Genomic DNA, 20,150 nt, shown 5'->3' with positions numbered 1-20,150 from the left:
GTGGCTCATATTTTCCCATGCCAACTTTCAAGGAGCCCAGCTCTATCTTACGTTTCAGTCACTAAAACTGTTATATATTTGATAAAACAGTGATTATCATTATCTTTAATTGCATAAGCATACCCACCCTACCCCCAGTTCTGAGCAACAGTTAACTTGTGAGTTGTAACCTTCATGCCTTTGAACTTTTTTGGGGGGTGGGGGGAGAGAGAATGTCAATTTAACCAACTTCTGCCAACACTGGAACCAATTACAATTAGCCAGAGTATCGGCAACCTCTTAATTGCATGCTAGCACTGTTTACTGCCCTTGAGGTTTGGCCCAGCTGTTCCTGTTATGATTCCACAATCAATGCTGTCTCTCGCAGTGCTCTCTCATTAACAGTGCGAATGGGACTTGGAATCTTGTTATATAAACAATAAAATTAATTGAGCTTCAAAAAGGTTGTTGGGGTTTTTTTTATAAAAAAGTTGGCCTACCAGTGCTGCCATAGCCCAGCCAGTCTTGTTGTAGATGAACTCCAAGTTATTTCGCCGCAAGTAGAGTAAGCCACCAACCAGTGACACCAGGAGAGCCAATGCAATGGTACCTGAATAGTTTGGGGGCCTGAACACTCTTATCTGTAAAACAAGAAAAAGCAGGTCATGTGTTTTTCTGCTTTCTGATGTAGAAGTAGACATACACCTAGGCATACAAAATTTACATACTAAACAGAGCCAGCCATTCACAATTAAACTTGTATGCATCTAGTCAAGTAAAATTGCCACAAGTACAGATTAAAACGGTTTCCCCCCCCATTTTTCAGTGTGTGAGTGATATCATGCTTGCTGGAGGCAGGGCTTTTTTCAGGAGGAACTCAGTTCTGGCACCTCTCAGGTGGGCACCATTGCCATTATAAGAGAACAAGGGAGGTGTTCATGGTGAGTTTCAGCACTTCTTTTTCTAGAAAAATAGCACTTGCTGGAGCCAATGGGAACTGTGGTTTAAATCACACAATGGACACCAGATTGGCTGCCCCTCTTCTAAGGCTTCAATGGCAAGTACAAAACCACATTCAGATGGCAGCAAGTTTATGCTAGTCACAGCAACAGCACACAGAAGTGGCAGAGCCTGGCAAAGGGGTCTGATGGTCTAAACTCAGGAGATAACTTGAAAGAATTTCCACTGGGAGGTTCTCCTGAACTAGACCTGATGAAATGAAAGGGAACTTGTAGTCGTCAATTCATTTTATAATGTGCTGGTGAGCTGTGCCCCATTTGAGCAGTGAACCTAAAAACATTCCCCAGTTTCTTGAAAAGTCCCCTCTGCATCAACCCTAAGAAGCGGTCAAGATTTTAATTCTTCATTAATTCTAAAGAGACTTCTAGTTTTTCCTTTAGAGAAATACTTTTCCTACAATGTTCTTGCCTACTACGCCTGCATGCAGTTAAATAAAGTTGTTCAGTATATTTACCAATTGTATATCTACAGCATTTTTTTTATTTTTTAAAAAACAACTACTCAATGTTAGACTTGGGAGTTATTACTAGCAATAAGAAATATTTCAAGTACATGCTCACATTAATCAATTAATTGGTACAATATCATTCCTCATGTTCTGCTAGGAGACAGCCAGATTAATATTTTAGCTACCAAAGCAAGATTGAAATACATCGTTAATTTCCCCCCCTCTGGAGTTACCAAAGAGTGATAGAGTAGCACAGCTGACAATTTTATTATTTTAATACATTTTGTAGAGGACTCTTATGGGGGGGGGGTATCATTTGAAGGTAGTGGGGAAGAGGGAACCCCAATTCCTAAGGTCTCTTTGTCACAGAACATGAAGATAAGTGTGGATGAGTCTCTTAACTTTGTCAAGTGACTTACATGAACATCAGTTCTGTCAGCTATCCACTTAGCTAACTGCTCTGCTGCGAATCCAATTCTCTGCAGGTCAAACGTGTCAGCTCTCCTGGGCTTCCCTTTCGGAGGGAAATGCATGAATGTTGGAGCAGAGTTCATATTGAGCTATGAGAGACAACAAAGATGTCACCAAATATTTTAAAAAAGCATATCTGCGCTTTGTGAGCCTTTTGGGAAACTGTTAAAAGTATGGAAGTATATTGTATATAATATTTATAATAAACATTGCTTAACAATATATAATAAACATTGCAGTATATAATAAACATTGCTTAACAATGTGCCATTAAATCAAGCCACTAGGCTTCTATCAAGTCCCCATCTACTGTATGGGAACAATAAGGCCAGTACAGTACAGGTCAGCTGCACACATGTAATTTATGTATTTAAAGTCATTTGCAGATCACCTTCTATTGTAAAAACAAGGCAATTTGCAATACAGAAAACAGCGAGTACCAAGGATCAGGGTATAGGAATCCCCATGTGAACAGTTAAGTTTTTAAACAGTCCGTTGAGTACCTCTCATTCCTGACCCCTCATTTTCTCTGCAGCCACTGTATCTCTTATAAATATTTTGTGTTCAGGGGTACTCCCACAACAATGTGGGATGAAACATGGGGAAGGGCACTAAGAGAAGTGGGGAATTGCATCAAATCAGGTTTAGATCCTAAGCTAAGGAAATTCTCATAAGAAACGTTCTTGTCCCTTCATCTTTCTCCAAACAGCCCTTGTGCCCCATCCTTCTAACCCTCCTTGGTCATCAAATGTTTCTGCAGGGGGAAGGATGGAACAGGAAACTTTCCTTCCAATGACTTCCTTAAAGCTATGTCAGGATCCAAGCCTTTATTTTCCACTAATGAAAGGCAATATTGTATTTATTTATAAAATCTCTCTCTCTCTCTCTCTCTCTCTCTCTCTCTCTCTCTCTCTCTCTCTCTCTCTCTCTCTCTCTCTCTATGAGAACTCAGGGATGTGGACATATAAGGTTACCCTGAAATCTGAGCAAAGAAACCTGTGAAAGCAACAAGGATGGAACAAGATTGCCTCTAATGACACACACAAGCCCAGCCATTTTCATTACCAGGGCTGTATGCTCACTACACAACTAAATTATGTTACATTAATACATTATTTAAATGTTTCAAATTCAAATTATGTACAATAATCAAGCTGGATGTTAAATAATTGGATTTATTCCAAGTACAACATATTCTCTTCCTCCACGGAATATTTGTTGACAACCCAATATGTCGTGAAACTGCAAAATATGAAGCACTAGGAAATGTGGTTGGTTGGGGTTTTTTGTTTTTGTTTTTGTCAAATGTAATATTTCAGAAGACAGAACATAGCTTTGCTGAACTAGACTGCAACTCGCTTTGTGAACTAGCAAAAGTGAGGTCTTTTTAGAGAAGTAATCAATTTGAAATATATGCATTTTATGTGAACTCAATTTCTCAGGTCCATGGGGTACGCGAGAGAGGATGGAAGAAGAGAAAGAGAGCAATCAGCAATAAGGTAAAAAGGTATCAGCAAAAGGGAAGGACAAAAGCTACATATTGTGTTAGGGTGGCCATTGAAAACAGCCTCCGTGTGCCACACTCTTCTTCCCCTTTCCCTCATAACATATATATTCAATTACATCTGATGTGATGGCATCACAGTATGCATTTTCCGTCCAACAGCAGCCGATGCAAGAAGAATGGAGAACATAGGTAATGACATCAAATCTCAGACAACTGATATACATTATGGAGAGAAGGGGGAGAAAATGACATGGTGAGCTGGTTACAGACGGCCATGACCTACATTTTAGTATAAAACTATTAGTGTCAAAGTTTCAGGATAACTGGAAGCAGCAGCAGCAATCTTGTTTTATAAAAATAAACTGATCTCTTAAAAAACTTTTTAACTTGTTTACTTGTATAGCCTGGGGAGAAGTGGTAGGCTTCTGTGTGTGTTTATGTGTGGCATGTGCTGGTGTGTGTATGTATATATACTGTAGCACAGTAAAGTAAGAAAGCAGTTTATTTCACTTGCTTTTTGGAACACTAGTTATTTTTGTCTGTTGCACTAAAAAAATCCCCACCCAACCTCTGTATATTTATTTGACAGTAGCCCCATAAAACCCACTTGGGGGTTACTTTTGGGCATACTTACCTAGGTTGGGAATTCAAATCTGAGGTAGGCATAGTGAAAATTGGTCTTTCTTCCACATTAGTTAATTGAAAACACTTCTGGCTTTGCCCACTGCCCCCAAAAGATTAGCCCTGAGTGGAGCCAGTCCTCAACAGGGGTGGGAAGGTTTGTTCATCCCTGATGTAAGCCATAGTTTCACGATTATCTGAAGTGGACTACAAAAAATGAACAATGTGTACATTTTTCTGGGCAGCAGAAGCAAACTGTTGCGGATCTCTCAGAACAGCAACATTCTTCATTTTTAGTGGCAGCTAAAGGAGTATGGTGGAATTTTCTCATCAATAACCTCAATAACAACAGCAGTCTCTCCATCATCCGTGCTTGTGCTTACCCCCTCTAAAAAAAGTAAAGCATGTCTGAAACATACAATTAAGGCAACCAAGAGTATGAATATATTAGAAAGATGGACACAGAACAGCTTAGCATTCAGGAATGCACCTTCTCACCTGCTGAAAAACATCAGCACCTTCATCATAATCTACTATAGTGAAGAAAAGTTTGTTCGAAAATGCCGAAGAGTAGCGCCATGAGTTAGCCAGCACTTGATATTCCTCATTAGCTTGCCTGTAAGAGTAAAGACAGAGAAAAACACATTCAACTACCTAATAAGTGCACCATTAATAACTGCAGTAACATCGTCCTCCTTACAGCATTAGATGAACCTCACATAAAACTGTAATGTGCATTCTTTTCCACAAAATTACACCAATTTTTCTTTTTAAAAAACTTACAGCTAAACATGAGAAAAGGGAGAAATCTACAAAACTTACAACACTCAGAACACTTTCAAGGGCTTTGCACAGGTCAAGCTCAGTAATCATCATCATCCCCACATTGCAGATGAGACCCAATGCTGAAAGACAGTGACCTTGAGCAAATCACCTCCTTTCTGTTGCTGCCACCAGTGTGCAATGTGGGGAACAGTAAACTGTTGAGTAGCTGGAAGATGAGATTTTCACTGCTCCTAACCACTATAGCAGGGCTCACACAACCCCCTCCATAACTTGAAAATTGTGTGGAAGGGGCTGCTACCATCTTCAAAACTTCCAAAATCCAAAATAAAGAGCCAGTGGTGGTGTAGTGGTTAGTGTTGGATAGGACCTAAAGCCCTGCTTGGTCATCAAACTCACTGGGTGACCTTACAAGTTACCACAAGAAAACTGGACTACTCAAATAAAAGGAACTATGCTGAACACCTAGGTAAACTGGATTGCAAAATTGCTTTTTCCCCAAATTGTCCCCAGGAGACCAGGTCTGATGCAGTGTCAACTTCCTATCACTATCACAAGACTGTCACATTTTTGTTTCTGTTTTAAGCTGTCTATTGCAAGTCTGCTTACATTACCTGGTTGGTGGCATTGTGGTCAGGCGTCATGCCCTGCAGTGATCCAGCCGGGTGCAGAGATTGGTGCCCTCCTCATCACTGCTGAGCCATGGCGCTGGGCAGGGCCCTGCCTAGAAGCTGCCCTCACTACCCAATCGGCTCTGGCACGGGTGTGTGTGGCAACAGGAAAATCAAACCATGACATGACTGGAGACCATCCTCTCTCACCCTTCAGCGGATCATCCACAGGGATGAGTTGGTTTAGGTATACGTGCCTAGACACAGAACTTTCATTTTTGCATTTGATGCCTTCTGCTTTGTTTTACAAACAGAATGGCTGTGTCTTGTTATTGCATTTCACACCCAACCAAGACCATGCCAGTTGAATTTTCTTGTTCATCTTAATCCTATACACCCTAAGGACAAGTCATATGAAATGTGGAAGCATTTGCAGTTATGTATGTGGTACCCAGTGAAGTAGCTTTTCACTAGCACAAGGATTTCTGCATGCACAGTGGAACTTCCCCTCCCTCTCCTCTCTCCATGCCTTCTCTGGATCTGCCCTGGAAGGTTCGGGAAAACTCCAGAGCAGATTTTTGGGAAGGGATGAGAGGGAAGGGAAGTTCTGTTGTGTAGCCAAAAGTCACTGCACCAGCACATCTATTTTGAAGGATACTGCCCTCGGGCTTTTGGAAGTAGCTTATTCACAGGCTCCCAGGTCCTAGGTAAGTTTATTTGGAATTATATCCCCCAGTGTTTGGTGAGAGATACCTACCAGGCAAGTATGCAAAAGGATTAAAGCCAGGCACCAACTCTATACACCAGCTTTTGACAACCGGGTGCCTTCCACACAGGTTGGAGCCGATACAAGTTGTATCACAAAACGTATGGAAGGCATCAGGCGAGCAAAAGCTGGCACATTCACTGACCTGGAAGGAAGCCATACTGAACACTGCAGGATTTACTTCCAAATAATCTTGCATAGGATCAAGCTGAATGTCACTGTATCCGTTTGGACAAAATATTAAACAGAATATTTGGCCTTCAGGGGAAGAAAAGGGATAAGTGCTTCTTTGAAGTTACTTCAAGTTGGGAATACTAAATATTTCTCTCTCCCCTTTGGTTTGTTCTTCCCTTCCTAATCCTATAAATCCAGAACAGCTGTTTTTATTGCAGTACTTTTTAGGGTATAATCAGTGCTTTTCTTCCAGGAAAAAAAAGGTGCTGGCACTCACCAAGTTGTTACAGTAAGGGCTACACTTATAACCAGTGCTTTTGTTCTAGAAAAAGGTGCCAGTACTGCATACCCTTGAGTATCCCCAGAAAAAAGCACTGGTATAATAGGGTTAAAAGAGTATTTAAATAAAGCAAAAACCCATCCATTGGACAAAAAGACTTACTGGATTTAATTTCAAGTTGGGGCTAAATTATCTGACTCCAGGTTGATCTCATTTGATCTTAACTATTGAAGGAACTTCCTCCATGTCATTTGACAGATCCAGATCACCGAAAGACTCCAAGAAGCCAATACGTCCATCACGATATCTAGGAAGCCATAAATTTTTATATTCTCCTGCTCAATTTTCAAGCAGTGAGATGGAACCTCTCCATATCTGGGTGAACCATAGTTCAAAAGACCCAACGCCAAAAGACCCAGATGAGGCAGTATTTGCAATGCATGTGATGCTATTGCCGTTTGCCAAATTTCTGTAAACCATGGTCATTCTGTAAGCCATGGCCAAACCGACACTATCAGAATTATTCAAGACCTCTCAAATCTCAATTTGCTTAGAACACTTGGCAGAAGTAAAATTTGTAGGAAAGCATAATGAAGACCCTCTAGTCCAAGCACTGACAATGCATCCATCTCTTATGCCTTTGAGCACTGGGACCAGTTTTTTTTTTTTAAAGGTTAAGTCTGTATGCTCACTGGAGAAGCAAACAGAGCCATAGTTCCCTGGTTGAAACTTGACTCAAGCCACTGCAAAACATGGGTGCTAAGTGTCATTTCCTCAAATGAACTTGCTGTCAACTTAGTCAGTGGACCCACACATTTGACTCCCCTTTCATATGCTCTGCAGCCTTCCTTCCTATTCATGAGGACTGCCATCTAGCACAAACTCTGAGACCAAGATGTGTCCTGCCTTTAACGTGATCCAAGTTGAAGCTTTGGGCAAAATGCCAAAGAGCTAAACTTGCCTCCCACAACTCCAACAAATTCACACTATGAGTAGGCTTGTTCTTCGCCCAGATGCCCATCAGACTGGCATCTTGTAGTCATTACCATTCTCACCAGATCTAAGAAATAAACTGAATTCTGGAGTCTACCCTCTTAGAGATAATCATAGCCCCACAGTCAAAAGTATCTAAAAAGGTAGTAGTGCCCATTGTAATGGTCTGATCTGATGTTTTGCCCAAAACATCAGATGAATTGTCGAAACCACAAGTCCCTGTACCATGGGCTATGTGTATCAGCATTGCTGACCTCATAAGCAGAAATTTGATGACAATATTTTAAACACACAATCTAGGCAGACTGATACCAACCTATTCTGTGCATCTAACAGCTTGTAGATGAATCAGCTGCTGTGCTGGCTCAAGATGACTTTTACTTCTTTTAAATTTATTACGAAACCACATGCTGAGAGACATTCCTTGATTGCATTGGCACCTCTGACTCACTTGTCAATTGTAGTTTGACCTCAAGAAAAGATTGTCCAGAAATGGGTACACATGGTGGAGAGTACGCATTGGAGAGTGCTCTTTGGCCCTTGGACCCTTCGATGGAGTTCAATTTTATCACCCATGTTGTTTAACATCTACCGGTGCATGAAACCACTGTGGGGTTATCTGGAGTACGTTGTCAGCAATATGCTGATGAAACCCAGCTGAACTTCTCCTTTACATCTGCAGGTGAGGCAGTGGATGTGCTGGACTGTTGTCTTGCCTTGGTAATGGACTGGATGAGAGCCAGTAAACTGAAGCTCAATCCAGGTAAGACTGTAGCACTGGGATTGGGCAGTTCCCTAGACCAGATAGATGGGAGGTTGCCTACTAATGATGGGGTTACACTCCCACTGAAGGAGTGAGAAAATAGCTTGAGGGTACTTCTGGATCCGTCGCTGTCGCTTGAGGCTTAGGTGGCCTCGGTGGTACAGAGCGTCTTCCATCAGCTGTGGCTGATGGTCCAGCTGTACCCCTATCTAGACAGGGATAGCCTAACTTCTGTCGTCTATGCTCTGGTAACCTGTAGGTAAGATTGCTGCAATGTGTAACAAAGCTGCCTCTGAAGATGGTTTGGAAACTTTAGCTGGAGCAGAATTCAGAAGATAGGTTGCTCACCAGGGTAAGAGGGTTTGAGCGTATAATGCCAATCCTGGCCCAACTGCACTGGCTGCCAATTATTTGCCAGGCCCAATTCAAAGTGCTGGTCTTGACCTATAAAGCCTTAAGTGACTCAGGACCACAATACCTCAAGGACTACCTCTCCCCATATGAACCAGCCCAGATCCTGTGATCATCATCTGAGGCCCTTGTGTGCCTCCTCCACAAGAGGTCTGGAGGGTGGCAACACAAGAACGGGCCTTTTCTACAATGGCTCCCGTTTGTGCAATGCTCTCCCCAGGGAGGCTCACCTGACACCATCATTATATACCTTTATGCGACAGGCAAAAATGTTCCTCTTTAGCCAGGCCTTTGGCTAATTTATGGCCTTTTAAACTGGAAGGGGGGTGTTTTTGTTTGTTACTATGTTATGTGCTTTTATGTTGTAAACTGCCCTATGATCCTCAAATGAATGGCAGTATAGAAAATTTCATCATCACCATCATCTCTCATCATCGGTACAAGACTGAGGACTAATGACTGGAGGGATATCACACGTCTGTCCCAGGCAAAGGCAGGAAATGGACTATGGGGAGGGGGGGAGGCATGATAAATGCACAAAGGGGGGAAAAAAACTGTTTTTCCTGTCTTTGGGTGTGAGTGAGTGATGTAACACACCATGTTCTGTGTCTGCCACCTCTGAAAACAGCTGTTTTTATAACGTTACTTTTAAGGCTATAATGGGTTTAATGGATGGGTGAGTTGTTGTTGTTGTTGTTGTTGTTGTTGTTTTTAAAAAAGAACACTTATGTTAAATATGACTTTTATTGGTTAGTAATTTTTGTGGATTGATTTTCAAGATCAAGATAAATTATTCTCAGTATCAGTAACCAATTATACCTGCCAAAAAAAGAAAAAAAGAAAATCCCCCATGATCCTAATCTGCCCAATAACTTCTCACAAATTTAATTTGGTCTCTAATCCTATCTTTCTAATAATCTCCCCAGGTTCATGATTATCTCTGAAAAAGCAAAAAATGAATTCTTTGGCTGTTGCATCACTCGATGACTGCGCCACCATCACAAATCTAATCACCTAACACCATCTGAAGCACAATACTTGCCTAGCTTGCAATGTGCCAACTGATTAGGAAAGTGTGTATGGCAGGGGGATTAATTACTAAAAATATTGATAGGTTTATGTGCTGAGTATTCTCCTGCTAGTTTATTTGGTTTAGAAAGACCCACTACCTGTCTACTTTAGTGCAACTGTGTATTCGGGCCAAGAACAATAACTGTGTATTCGGGCCAAGTACAATAAATATAATCATCACTAACAGTCAGGGTTGTCTCCAGACAGTCAGTATTTTGCGGGATGGATTCAAGCACTTGCTGGAAATTTGGGTTTGTGCAACTAAAGTGGATTATAAAGCTTTATTGCCTAGCACAAAACCCCCACTTCTTGTTGTTTTTTATTGACTTTTTGAGGTTAGGAAAGTAACAGGGAAATGTATTTAAATGTGTAGGTTGACTTACTGCTTAATGGGAAGATATATAAACAAAATCAAATCAAATCTGGATGGATGCTCATCATCATATAATCTCTCAACAGACAAATCAGAACAAATGTTCAAGAAAGAGCGAACATAGTCTAACCTCCTTGGGTAAGCTTTGCAGAAGCAAATCATGATGGATGTTGAATAATCAGGTCACCTGGAAGAGCTCTAGATAAAAGTGTAAGAGACACCATAACTAAATAGAATTCCGAATGCCATTTTGGTAGAAAAATGCATTTTCCCATCAGAACACAGCAATAATCATCTGGTGAAAAGAAAAACAATATTTCTAAACTGTGTTCACAAGAAAACACAGCCTCCGACACGGGGCACTCATTTCGACTAGAAGCAAACTGAAATGTTTGCTTTTTGCTGTCAACTGGAGAGCCGATAATTATTCCCTACTTTCAAAATCCCATTTAGGGGGCAAGGTTTGAAAGCCAGGCAGCTCACTGCTACACTGAATCTGTCATTTCCTAATGAACTGGTGCTGCATCTTCATTCACAGCCTATAGAGGGCAGTCAAGCAACATCAAATGAATCCTGCCAAGGCTTAAGTAATAACTGTAGGGCATGTCTGTGTTAAACCAACTATAATAGAATCTCTGAAGTTTTAATAGATGAATAAAATGATCACATCACATCACATCACTCCAACTTGATCATTTTCTTTAACTTGTTTAGCTATACTTACACTTGGGTAATATATCCTAGCCAGTCTTTCAGGTTGCTTTATTAATTAACTCTCTGCCTAATTTAAAGTTACTGCTAATTAATTTATATTTACTATCTTTTGCGAAAGGCTTCAAACTTTTCTGGAATTTCAAGCTCATTATCTTATCATTTCTGCAAGGGATAGTGGGTCAGGAACAGTTCACTCAAAGAAAGAGGGAAATAAATTGCCAAAGACAGCTTTTATGCAGTAAAAATAACAATGAACGTGTAAGTCAGCCAGAAAAGCAACAATGTTTAGGTAAAAAGAAAAGAAAAGAAAGATTGGTATGCTAAACTGAAATCTAGCAAGTAATTCAGAAATAATATCTAGATACCTGAAAAGGAAAATAGGTATATTCATTTCTCTTAAAAGAATGACTACCCTGCACCCCATATTAGATTTACATTTCTCCTTCACTGTACCTCGGCTCAGGCTCCCGAACGATCGAAAACGGGAAGTGACTGTTCCGGTTTTCAAACGTTCTTTCGGAAGCTGAATGTCCGACGGGGCTTCCGTGGCTTCCGATTGGCTGCAGGATCTTCCTGCAGCCAATCAGAAGTCGCACTTTGGAAGTCGACTGTTTCAGAAGTCAAGCGGACTTCTGGAGCGGATTCTGTTTGACTTCTGAGGTACGACTGTACAGCATACCCAATTTTATATTATATTCTTAGAGGTTTTTGTATGCTGTCCTCTTTAGGGGCTGAGGGACGTGGACAAAAACAGTGGGAAAATATTTCACATTTTGGGAAAATTGAAATGTAATGGCTTGCAAGCAGGGCCTGCAAGAAAAATGCTGTTACAGCCAGCCATGTCCCCTTCCCGAATACACCATTCCACTGCCCCCTCTCCTAACAGCTGTCAGCCAGCATTTTGTGCCCCCTGAGCATGCTCAGCTATGACGCTCACCTGGGCAATTTATCATCTCTCAACCTTAATTTGATTGGGAGAATAAAATGGACTAAGCCTACACACACTGCCCTGAACTCCTTGGAGAAATAATGCACTGAAAATATTTCTGCCCTAAGCTGTTTACAAAGAAAATACAAAAAATATTTGTCTTTTGTTTATGGTATTCACAATTTGCTAATAAAGAAGGGAAAGTAATTCAGACCTCTAAGCAACCTCTTCTCCGAATTGCATGTAGGTAGAACTGGTGTTCAGGTGACCAGGCAATGGTAGCATTCCTCCTGCCCATTCCTTTTTTAGATCTCACACAGTCATATTAGATTAAAAAAAATTCCTCCCAGTAGCACCTTAGAGACCAACTAAGTTTGTTATTGGTATGAGCTTTCGTGTGCATGCGCACTTCTTCAGATAGCTGGCTTAAATTGGCAGATGATGGACCTGACCAAAAAAGGTACCTTTCTCCAACTTTTTATAAGATCTAAATATCTGGGCTCAACACAGCTGTATGTGCGTGAAGTGATGGGATTCTGCACACATAAAACAGTGCCTAACCTCAATTCAGGCAGGGCTGGAAGATGTGCTGACCAAAGCAGGTTATCAGTAAGAAGGAGAGCAGAAAGGGCAGAATCAAGTCCCCTGTTCTTTCACCCATATTCTCCCCAGACAGGGGATCAGCATCCATTGCATGAGCACCAACACAGAAGCAAACATCAATACACATTTGGCCCCAAGTCAGAACTCCCCAATCTAGTGCCCTCCAGATGTCTTTGAACTCCATCTCCCATCACCATTAGCTATGTTGATTGGGGTTGATGGAAGTTGCAGTTCCACAACATTTTGAGAGCACCAGGTTGGGGAAGGTTACATAGGCACTTTTTAAATTTGGAATAATTTATCCCAGCAAAAATGGGAGGGTGGCATCATCAGGCTGAAATCCCAAGCACTCCTACACCTCAGAGTAAGTCAAACAGAACTCAGTGAGACTTACTTCAAAGTACGCATGCATAGGATTGCATTTTAAGTGTATTGTCTCCCTCCCTGGCAATATCAAAACACTGGATCAAAACACTACAAGCAGCACTAGAAAATCCAAGGAGGCTCGTTTCTCAAACTCACTTTCAGTCTAGTAGCTTCCCATCACGCTTCCATAGTCTTCATGACAAACTTAATTATAGGATTCTTCCCACAACCACACTGACTGTTCCTTGCAAATTCTGCTTCCTGCAAACCCCAAACAAAAGGTCCACACTGGGAAGCTTTAGGCATAAGATTGACATTCAAAGGGAATGTGATTATGCTTCTGGTGCTGAAGCACATGGTTGCAGGATTTGACAGTAGTGGAATCAGTGGACATAATGCAGTCATACAGATGATGGAAAGAAATTTGATTGCTTGCTGTCTGGCGGCGCTCCAATAGAAAAAATGGTACAAAGACGAAGAACTGGAATTTAACAAGGCAATGTTTTTTAACGGTAGGAGTGGAACACTAATTTGTATCCTCTTTCCACTCTTGCCGTTTATTTTCACAATGTTCGGCCAATATTTTATTTCTTTTAGGTAAAGGCTGCAGTGCACCCAACTAAGTATTCTAAGAAATAATATTACCACAATCCTCCTGGAAGCTTCTAAATTTACTTCCAGTGCTATCAAGAGAGTGAAACATCGACTTTTATCATTGGTCATAGAATCAAAGAATTGTATAGTTGGAAGGGATCCTGAGGATCATCGAGTCCAACCCCCTGCAATGCAGGGATATGCAGCTGTTCCATACAGAGATCAAACCTGCAACCTTGGTGTTATCAGTTATTAGCTCTAACCAACCACTTAAGCTCTTACTTGATACATTGAGCCTTATATAGGTGCTGCAAAGCTCCTGGTGAGCAACAGGCAAGGAACAGTTCCATGCAACAAATGGGAATGCAATCTAACCTGTTCCCAAATATGTGAACGAATGGGAAAACCACTGCATGCATGAACGGTGCTCCGTGTACATTGGAATAAAGGTCGTTGGCACGCAACACGTTAATTCCTTTTCACACTTCCTCTTACAATAGCTTTACATGATCAATAGCCTCAAGTGATACATCTAGTCATGGATTATAGAACTAGAATAAGCTCACCACTGGCAACTGTGTTTTTATTTTTTTTTATGCTAATGAGAAAATTGAAAGGGTTCTTGCATTAACATGCAGAAAGAAGGAAGGCTGTTTCAGGCTAATGAAAAGAATATGGGAACCTCCAGAGTTTGTGCTGAGCCTTAAAAAGTTTTTTTTAAATGCCTTTATTTATTTTATTGCATTTATATCCCACCTATTCTTCCAAGAAGTTCAGTGTGGTGCACCTGGTTCTCCCCCTCCTCAATTCATCCATTCAACAACTGAGAAGCAGTGACTGGCTGAGAGTCATGGCTGAGTGGAGATTTGACTACTTGGTCTAGTCAGGCACCCCAACATCAGCACCATCCTGATTCTGAAGGAAGCCATATCACTTGCTGTCATTGGAACCATTTGAAAATTAGACATTCTCCCATTCTTGTCCATCTCAAATGAAGGGTAGGCAAATCCTCAGATTTTGCAATGACCCCATGCCGCTGCTTCCTATTCCATCAGTTCAGACCTAGGGGAGGAGAGCTAGGGCTTGTCTCTGTGGCTGAGCTGGACTTCAGGGCATTTAGAAAGCCTGCCAAGCTCAGTGTGTTGTCATAAGCAAGACTTAACAATCTTTTGATGCATAGGAGGAATTTGGCAAAATATCAGCCCCAAGAGGTCTAAGGAAGCAGCTGAATTGCCACACAAAAAGGGTCAGAGAATAAAGAACCGGTTCAGATTCTAAAGTGCTGAAGACATGACATATAAAAGAGTGACTAAAAACTAGGTAAAGGTAAAGGGACCCCTGACCATTAGGTCCAGTCGTGACCGACTCTGGGGTTGTGGCGCTCATCTCGTGTTATTGGCCGAGGGAGCCGGCGTACAGCTTCCAGGTCATGTGGCCAGCATGACAAAGCTGCTTCTGGCGAACCAGAGCAGCACACAGAAACGCCATTTACCTTCCTGCTGTAGTGGTACCTATTTATCTACTTGCACTTTGATGTGCTTTCAAACTGCTAGGTTGGCAGGAGCTGGGACCGAGCAACGGGAGCTTACCCCGTCACAGGGATTCAAACCTCTGACCTTCTGATCAGCAAGCTCTAGGCTCTGTGGTTTAACCCACAGCGTCACCTGAGTCCTGACTACCGTAAAAAAAAAAAAAACTAAAAACAAGACTCACTTTATTTGACATGTTTTTGAGAGGTACTTTGTTTTTTGAGAGGTACTTTGTAACTAAGTCCGCTGAGCAAATCTGATAATTTCACTTAGTTTCCTTACATTACAGAAAAAGTAATTTTCATGGGACTAATCATTAGCCTCCAGATGATCAACTGAGATTTAATGATAAGGGGCAGACCTAACAAATGCTCTGACTTCTTCCATTAATGCAGATTTCTAAAACATGGTAGGCAAAATCATGACCCAAGGACCAGCTTCCTGACTTTTTGACAAGTGATGAGAAAAACAATGCTCAAATGGTATTCTGTAGCATTTTGTAGTCAGCCATGAATGGATGTATACTAATAAATTTCTGCAAAAAACCAAATGCACTAAAATAGTGCTTCGTACCTGGAGTATGTTCAGCAAATTAGCTGGGTGACTTAATTTGCATAATTTATTCTCCTTGTGCTAATCCCAAGAAGGGACATGGATCAATGAGAAGCACTGAAGCCTTGGTCCTCCAACCATTCAGCTGTGACTCCAGCTCTATTCATGCATTCAGAAGAATGTGTGGGAGGGGCATAAACTCTGTAGGAGGAGTGGAGGCGCAAGAATCAGGCTTGATCTCAGTCTTCTGACCTCCATGCACGTTGATCTGGACAATTTAAAGGAGACTTCTAACCTTGAGCTATCAGGGTAGCTGACTGCAATCTAAACATGCTCAGCTGAATGTGCTTATAACCCCGCTTCAGACATTCCAGTTTCAAAATGAGAGGAGACATGGAGCATGCCTGATGTATGGAAGAACATTGGGGGGGGGGAAGCATGCACACCAGTTCCCCTCACACTTTTTTTTTTGAACACATGGAGAAGATAGTGACTTCTAAAGATTCCCACTTGCACTGCCCACATGCAAGATTTGTCTTCCCAGCCATACTGCCTAAAAACTCTCAGAAGGAAAAAAATGAAAATGAGAATCTCAATAAACTGTACAGTGGTACCTCGGTTTAAGTACACAATTGGTTCCGGAAGTCTGTACTTAACCTGAAGCATACTTAACCTGAAGCGAACTTTCCTATTGAAAGTAATGGAAAGTGGATTAATCTGTTCCAGATGGGTCAGCGGAGTACTCAACCTGAAGCGTACTTAACCCGAGGTATGAGTGTAATTGGTTCCAGAAGTCTGTACTTAATCTGAAGTGTACTTAACCTGAAGCCAACTTTCCCATTGAAAGTAATGGAAAGTGGATTAATCCGTTCCAGACGGGTCCACGGAGTACAGTGATACCTCGACTTACGAAGGCGATCCGCTCCACGGCGAAACCTTCGGATGTCGAAGCGTCCATTTTGCGCCTGCACAAAGTGCGATTTTGCGCTTTGTGCAGGCGCAGAATGCGCACGGGGCGAAAATACTTCTGGGTTAGCCAACTTCGTAAGTCGAAACCTTCGGAAGTCGAGGCATTCGTAAGTCAAGCTGCCACTGTACTTAAACTGAAAGTACTCAAACCGAAGCCTACTTAAACCAAGGTATGACTGTACTCAGTACCCAATGGTGTGACCACATGCCTCAATTTCCTAAAAAGAGCTGCACATCGCATCCTTTCCACTAAAAGAATAACACACTGCTACGTATTTCAGCCCCAAATATATCATGTGCCTTGCTGGCAGAGGTATTCTGGGCAACCTTGGAAGGAAAACTTTTTAAAATATTTCCATATGTTGAAGGGAATTATGAACTTTTCACAACTTAACGCATCCTCAGTATCTGAAATACCTAAAAGCCCGAGGATGAACTACATAGAAGAAACAAAAACAACCGCCCACTGAAATTTCCTATGCATTGATCAAATATGACTGTTTCAGAGCATTTCCATGCAGAAAGTTAATGTTGCATGCTTATTAAAAAAATGTTTTGCTAAAAAAGTAGAGAGATTCCAAAAGGAAAAATTCATATGAGAAATACTATATTAATATGTGGTGTACAATTACTTTGAAAACAACTTCTTGTCTAAGAGAGCTATACAGAAGAGTAGCTTCAGTCAGCGATGCATTCAGCAGTATCTAACTAAGCATTGCCACTAGCGCAGGTACTTTGGGGCATGCAGTGAACTCCCATACAACCCCTAAATTTTCTCGGGAGGGTTGGAGGGAAACCCTGAACTCAGGGGGTGCAACACAGGGAGAGGAAGTTCTGTTACACTGTCTAAAGTGCTTGCACTAGCAGAACTGTTTAGTCGAATACCGCCCATTAGGTTGTTCATAGCAAAACGCACCGAACACAGCACTCTGTATTCATCTTCTGTATTATACGTACAGCTCCTGCCTTTTAATTACTTGGTGATTGGAGTAACTTCCGTTTTATGTTATTATTTTCAGGTGCAGCGACATCAGCTTCATTTAATTCATATTGTACCCTACAGCAAAGCTAAATCTCAATTTCACATTTGTTTTAAACGTTTTGAACTAGAAGCAATGAGTTAATTGTTTCTTATTTTAGATGTCCAGCTGCATTCTGCAGAAATGACTAAGCCTGCGGTCCTAATATTTACTTGGAAATGAATTTCACTGAAATTAATGGGACGTGTTCAGGGTCTTTGCTATGCCATACAGCAGGATGAACCTTACGCCCTTTTCTCCTCCGCTGCAGTAAATGGTATCCTCTTATTAAATGACAATATTTTTACAGCATTAAATCCTAGTAACAAAAGATTTACGCACAGACCAACATAAGGGAATGTGTTACTGGCTATTTTGCATAAAAATCAGAACCACAACTATTTAAAGCTGTTCCGATTGTTCCTGAACTTCAGCCCACCGAGGATAATACAGTTTCTCGGCAACAATAAGCCACATTCCAACTGCAAAGCCAATTCCATCATGCCAACCTGTCACTCTAAGAAAGAGCTGCAGTGGCCTGTTGAGAATTCACATGCTGAAAAAAGGAGCTGATTGTGAAACCAAACAGTAACAAGGAGTCATGGAAAGGAAATGCGTAACTTCATGGAAGAGCCACAGATGATTGACAGTTTGACAAATGTTGTAACAACTGTGATTCCTTAGTGGATGTCTTAAGAGCTGTTTCTGATGTTGCATGCATACTTGTACATTGGGCATACCTGTGGCATCCCCCAAAACATATGTATTCTTAAAAAAAGTTGAACTTTTGTATGTGCCATGGGGAATCTGGGTTCCGTATTGATGTGTAGACAAAATATATGCAGTTAAAAAACAACAACGTGTTATAGGGAAAACAGCAAGTATACAAGGCATACAGCTAAGTTCTCACTCAGCCATTTGCAACGTGAAAAGCAATGTTTTATGTGCCCACGTATTAAGATTGCTTAATTGACAGGTTATTACATGGGACTGTGTCTCCCCTACAAAACAACAAGATCCAATCTACACTACTGCAGATTAAAATTTGCAACTTTTAAGGAGCATCTTGTTAAATTGGCTTGAGCAACGTTTTCCACAGCAATAACCAAGTGCAAACAATAGAAGGAAGGCTGCAGAATGTTACGAAAAGCCCTGAAATTGTATTAAGTTGTGGCAAAGGTCTCTGAAGAAACCAGTCAGTCAACTTGTGAAATAATGAGTGCCTTTTTAAAGTGTGTGTGTGTGTGTACATACGTATGTAACCCAAAGAACCTGAAATTAAAGAGCACCCAACTGTTGCAATTTGTAAATGGAGCACAAAATGTCCTCTGAATATAGAAACTAATGAATTAACATTCAACTTGTATCTCACAGATAAACGCAAACATGTGAGTTGACAACATAACTGATAAAGAACTGATAAATGTGAAAACATTGATTGAAGGCAGATGATCAAAAGAGAAGAAGACCAGAAAGTTCTGCTTCCAAGGGTATAAACGTACCTGCAAACAGAACATTGCCTCTGTGGCTGGAGAGCTGTAAACATTACAATCACCGAATAGTTGCGAGGCGGAGCCTTCACAAATCTTCTGAATTTGTCTCCATTCATGCGGATGACTGAGCGCCTTGAACTCCATTCCATAAGTTGTTCCACCTTCTCAGCTAAAAGGTTCTGAAATCAAGAACAAGCAGAACGGTTGGCGCTGCATTTTAAAACACAGCATGTCCCAGGAGGTAGCCCCAGTTCAGATACCGGTAGTCCCTGTTTAATGGACTATCAAGTTAATAGAAAATTTCTCATCTTATAGATCTTACTGGCAAGCTGCTGGAATATCGTTGTGGAAATGCCAGGGTTGGAAAAGGGTATTGTAGTAACATAGGCCTACAAAGCTTTTCTGAGCAAGTAATCTTTTCAGGCACACAGAGGCTCCCATTCACAAAATTGTGTATTAAAAGGCTACAAATGTGCATAAAAATAAAAATAATATCTTAAGGGTTGCTTTATGTGCTATGGAAATGGTACATACTGGTATACACTGTTAGAAACTCAGATATATAAGCTAGGTACCAAATGGTTCCTTAAACCAGGGTTACAGTCGCCAAAATGGAATGTCTAGTTGCCATTTTCGGGTTAGAAGGCTCAAAAGTCATATTTTTCAATACAATCTTTTGGTTACTAAAAATTTTTCTGGTTGTGCAGATAAAATACCACAGATAGCATTTTACAGGATGTGCTGTTAGCGTGTGAAAACAGGCAAGACCCAAGGATCCCTAGGCATGCACCTCCAGATGTTGGAAATAACAGGTGCCATCCTAGCACCCGGGCATCTACACTTGGTCACAAGTGGCTGACAACCATGTGCAAAATGTGCCTGGCAAATTTTGAATGCTATGAGCACAGTGCCAATTTTGTAACATGCAAATACAGTGGTACCTCGGGTTACGAACTTAATTAGTTCCGGAGGTCTGTTCTTAACCTGAAGTGTTTGTAACTGGAGATACCACTGTACAGGAAAAAATATGGTGGACATGAGGCCCCACTATACAACCAGTGTCAGACTCTGCCCTCTTTCAGTCAAGTATCACATCACTTTCCCAACAAACA

At 41.2% G+C, this 20,150-nt stretch overlaps 1 protein-coding gene across 1 annotated transcript in view; it reads right to left on the bottom strand.

Moving 5' to 3' along the window:
• TUSC3 (tumor suppressor candidate 3) overlaps window positions 1-20,150 on the bottom strand; it is a 125,611-nt gene that overhangs the window by 64,753 nt on the left and 40,708 nt on the right. The window contains exons 2-5 of the mRNA XM_060278821.1: window positions 19,048-19,217; window positions 4,545-4,662; window positions 1,867-2,007; window positions 480-620 (exon numbers count right to left, since the gene is read on the bottom strand). Of these exons, the coding sequence (XP_060134804.1) occupies window positions 480-620; window positions 1,867-2,007; window positions 4,545-4,662; window positions 19,048-19,217 (570 nt within the window). The remainder of the gene's footprint in view (window positions 1-479; window positions 621-1,866; window positions 2,008-4,544; window positions 4,663-19,047; window positions 19,218-20,150) is intronic.

Source organism: Zootoca vivipara, chromosome 9 (assembly GCF_963506605.1).
Source record: "Zootoca vivipara chromosome 9, rZooViv1.1, whole genome shotgun sequence".
NCBI lineage: Eukaryota > Metazoa > Chordata > Lepidosauria > Squamata > Lacertidae > Zootoca > Zootoca vivipara.
Note: the sequence above shows the minus strand (reverse complement) of the source record. Positions and strands in the feature narration are given on the sequence as shown.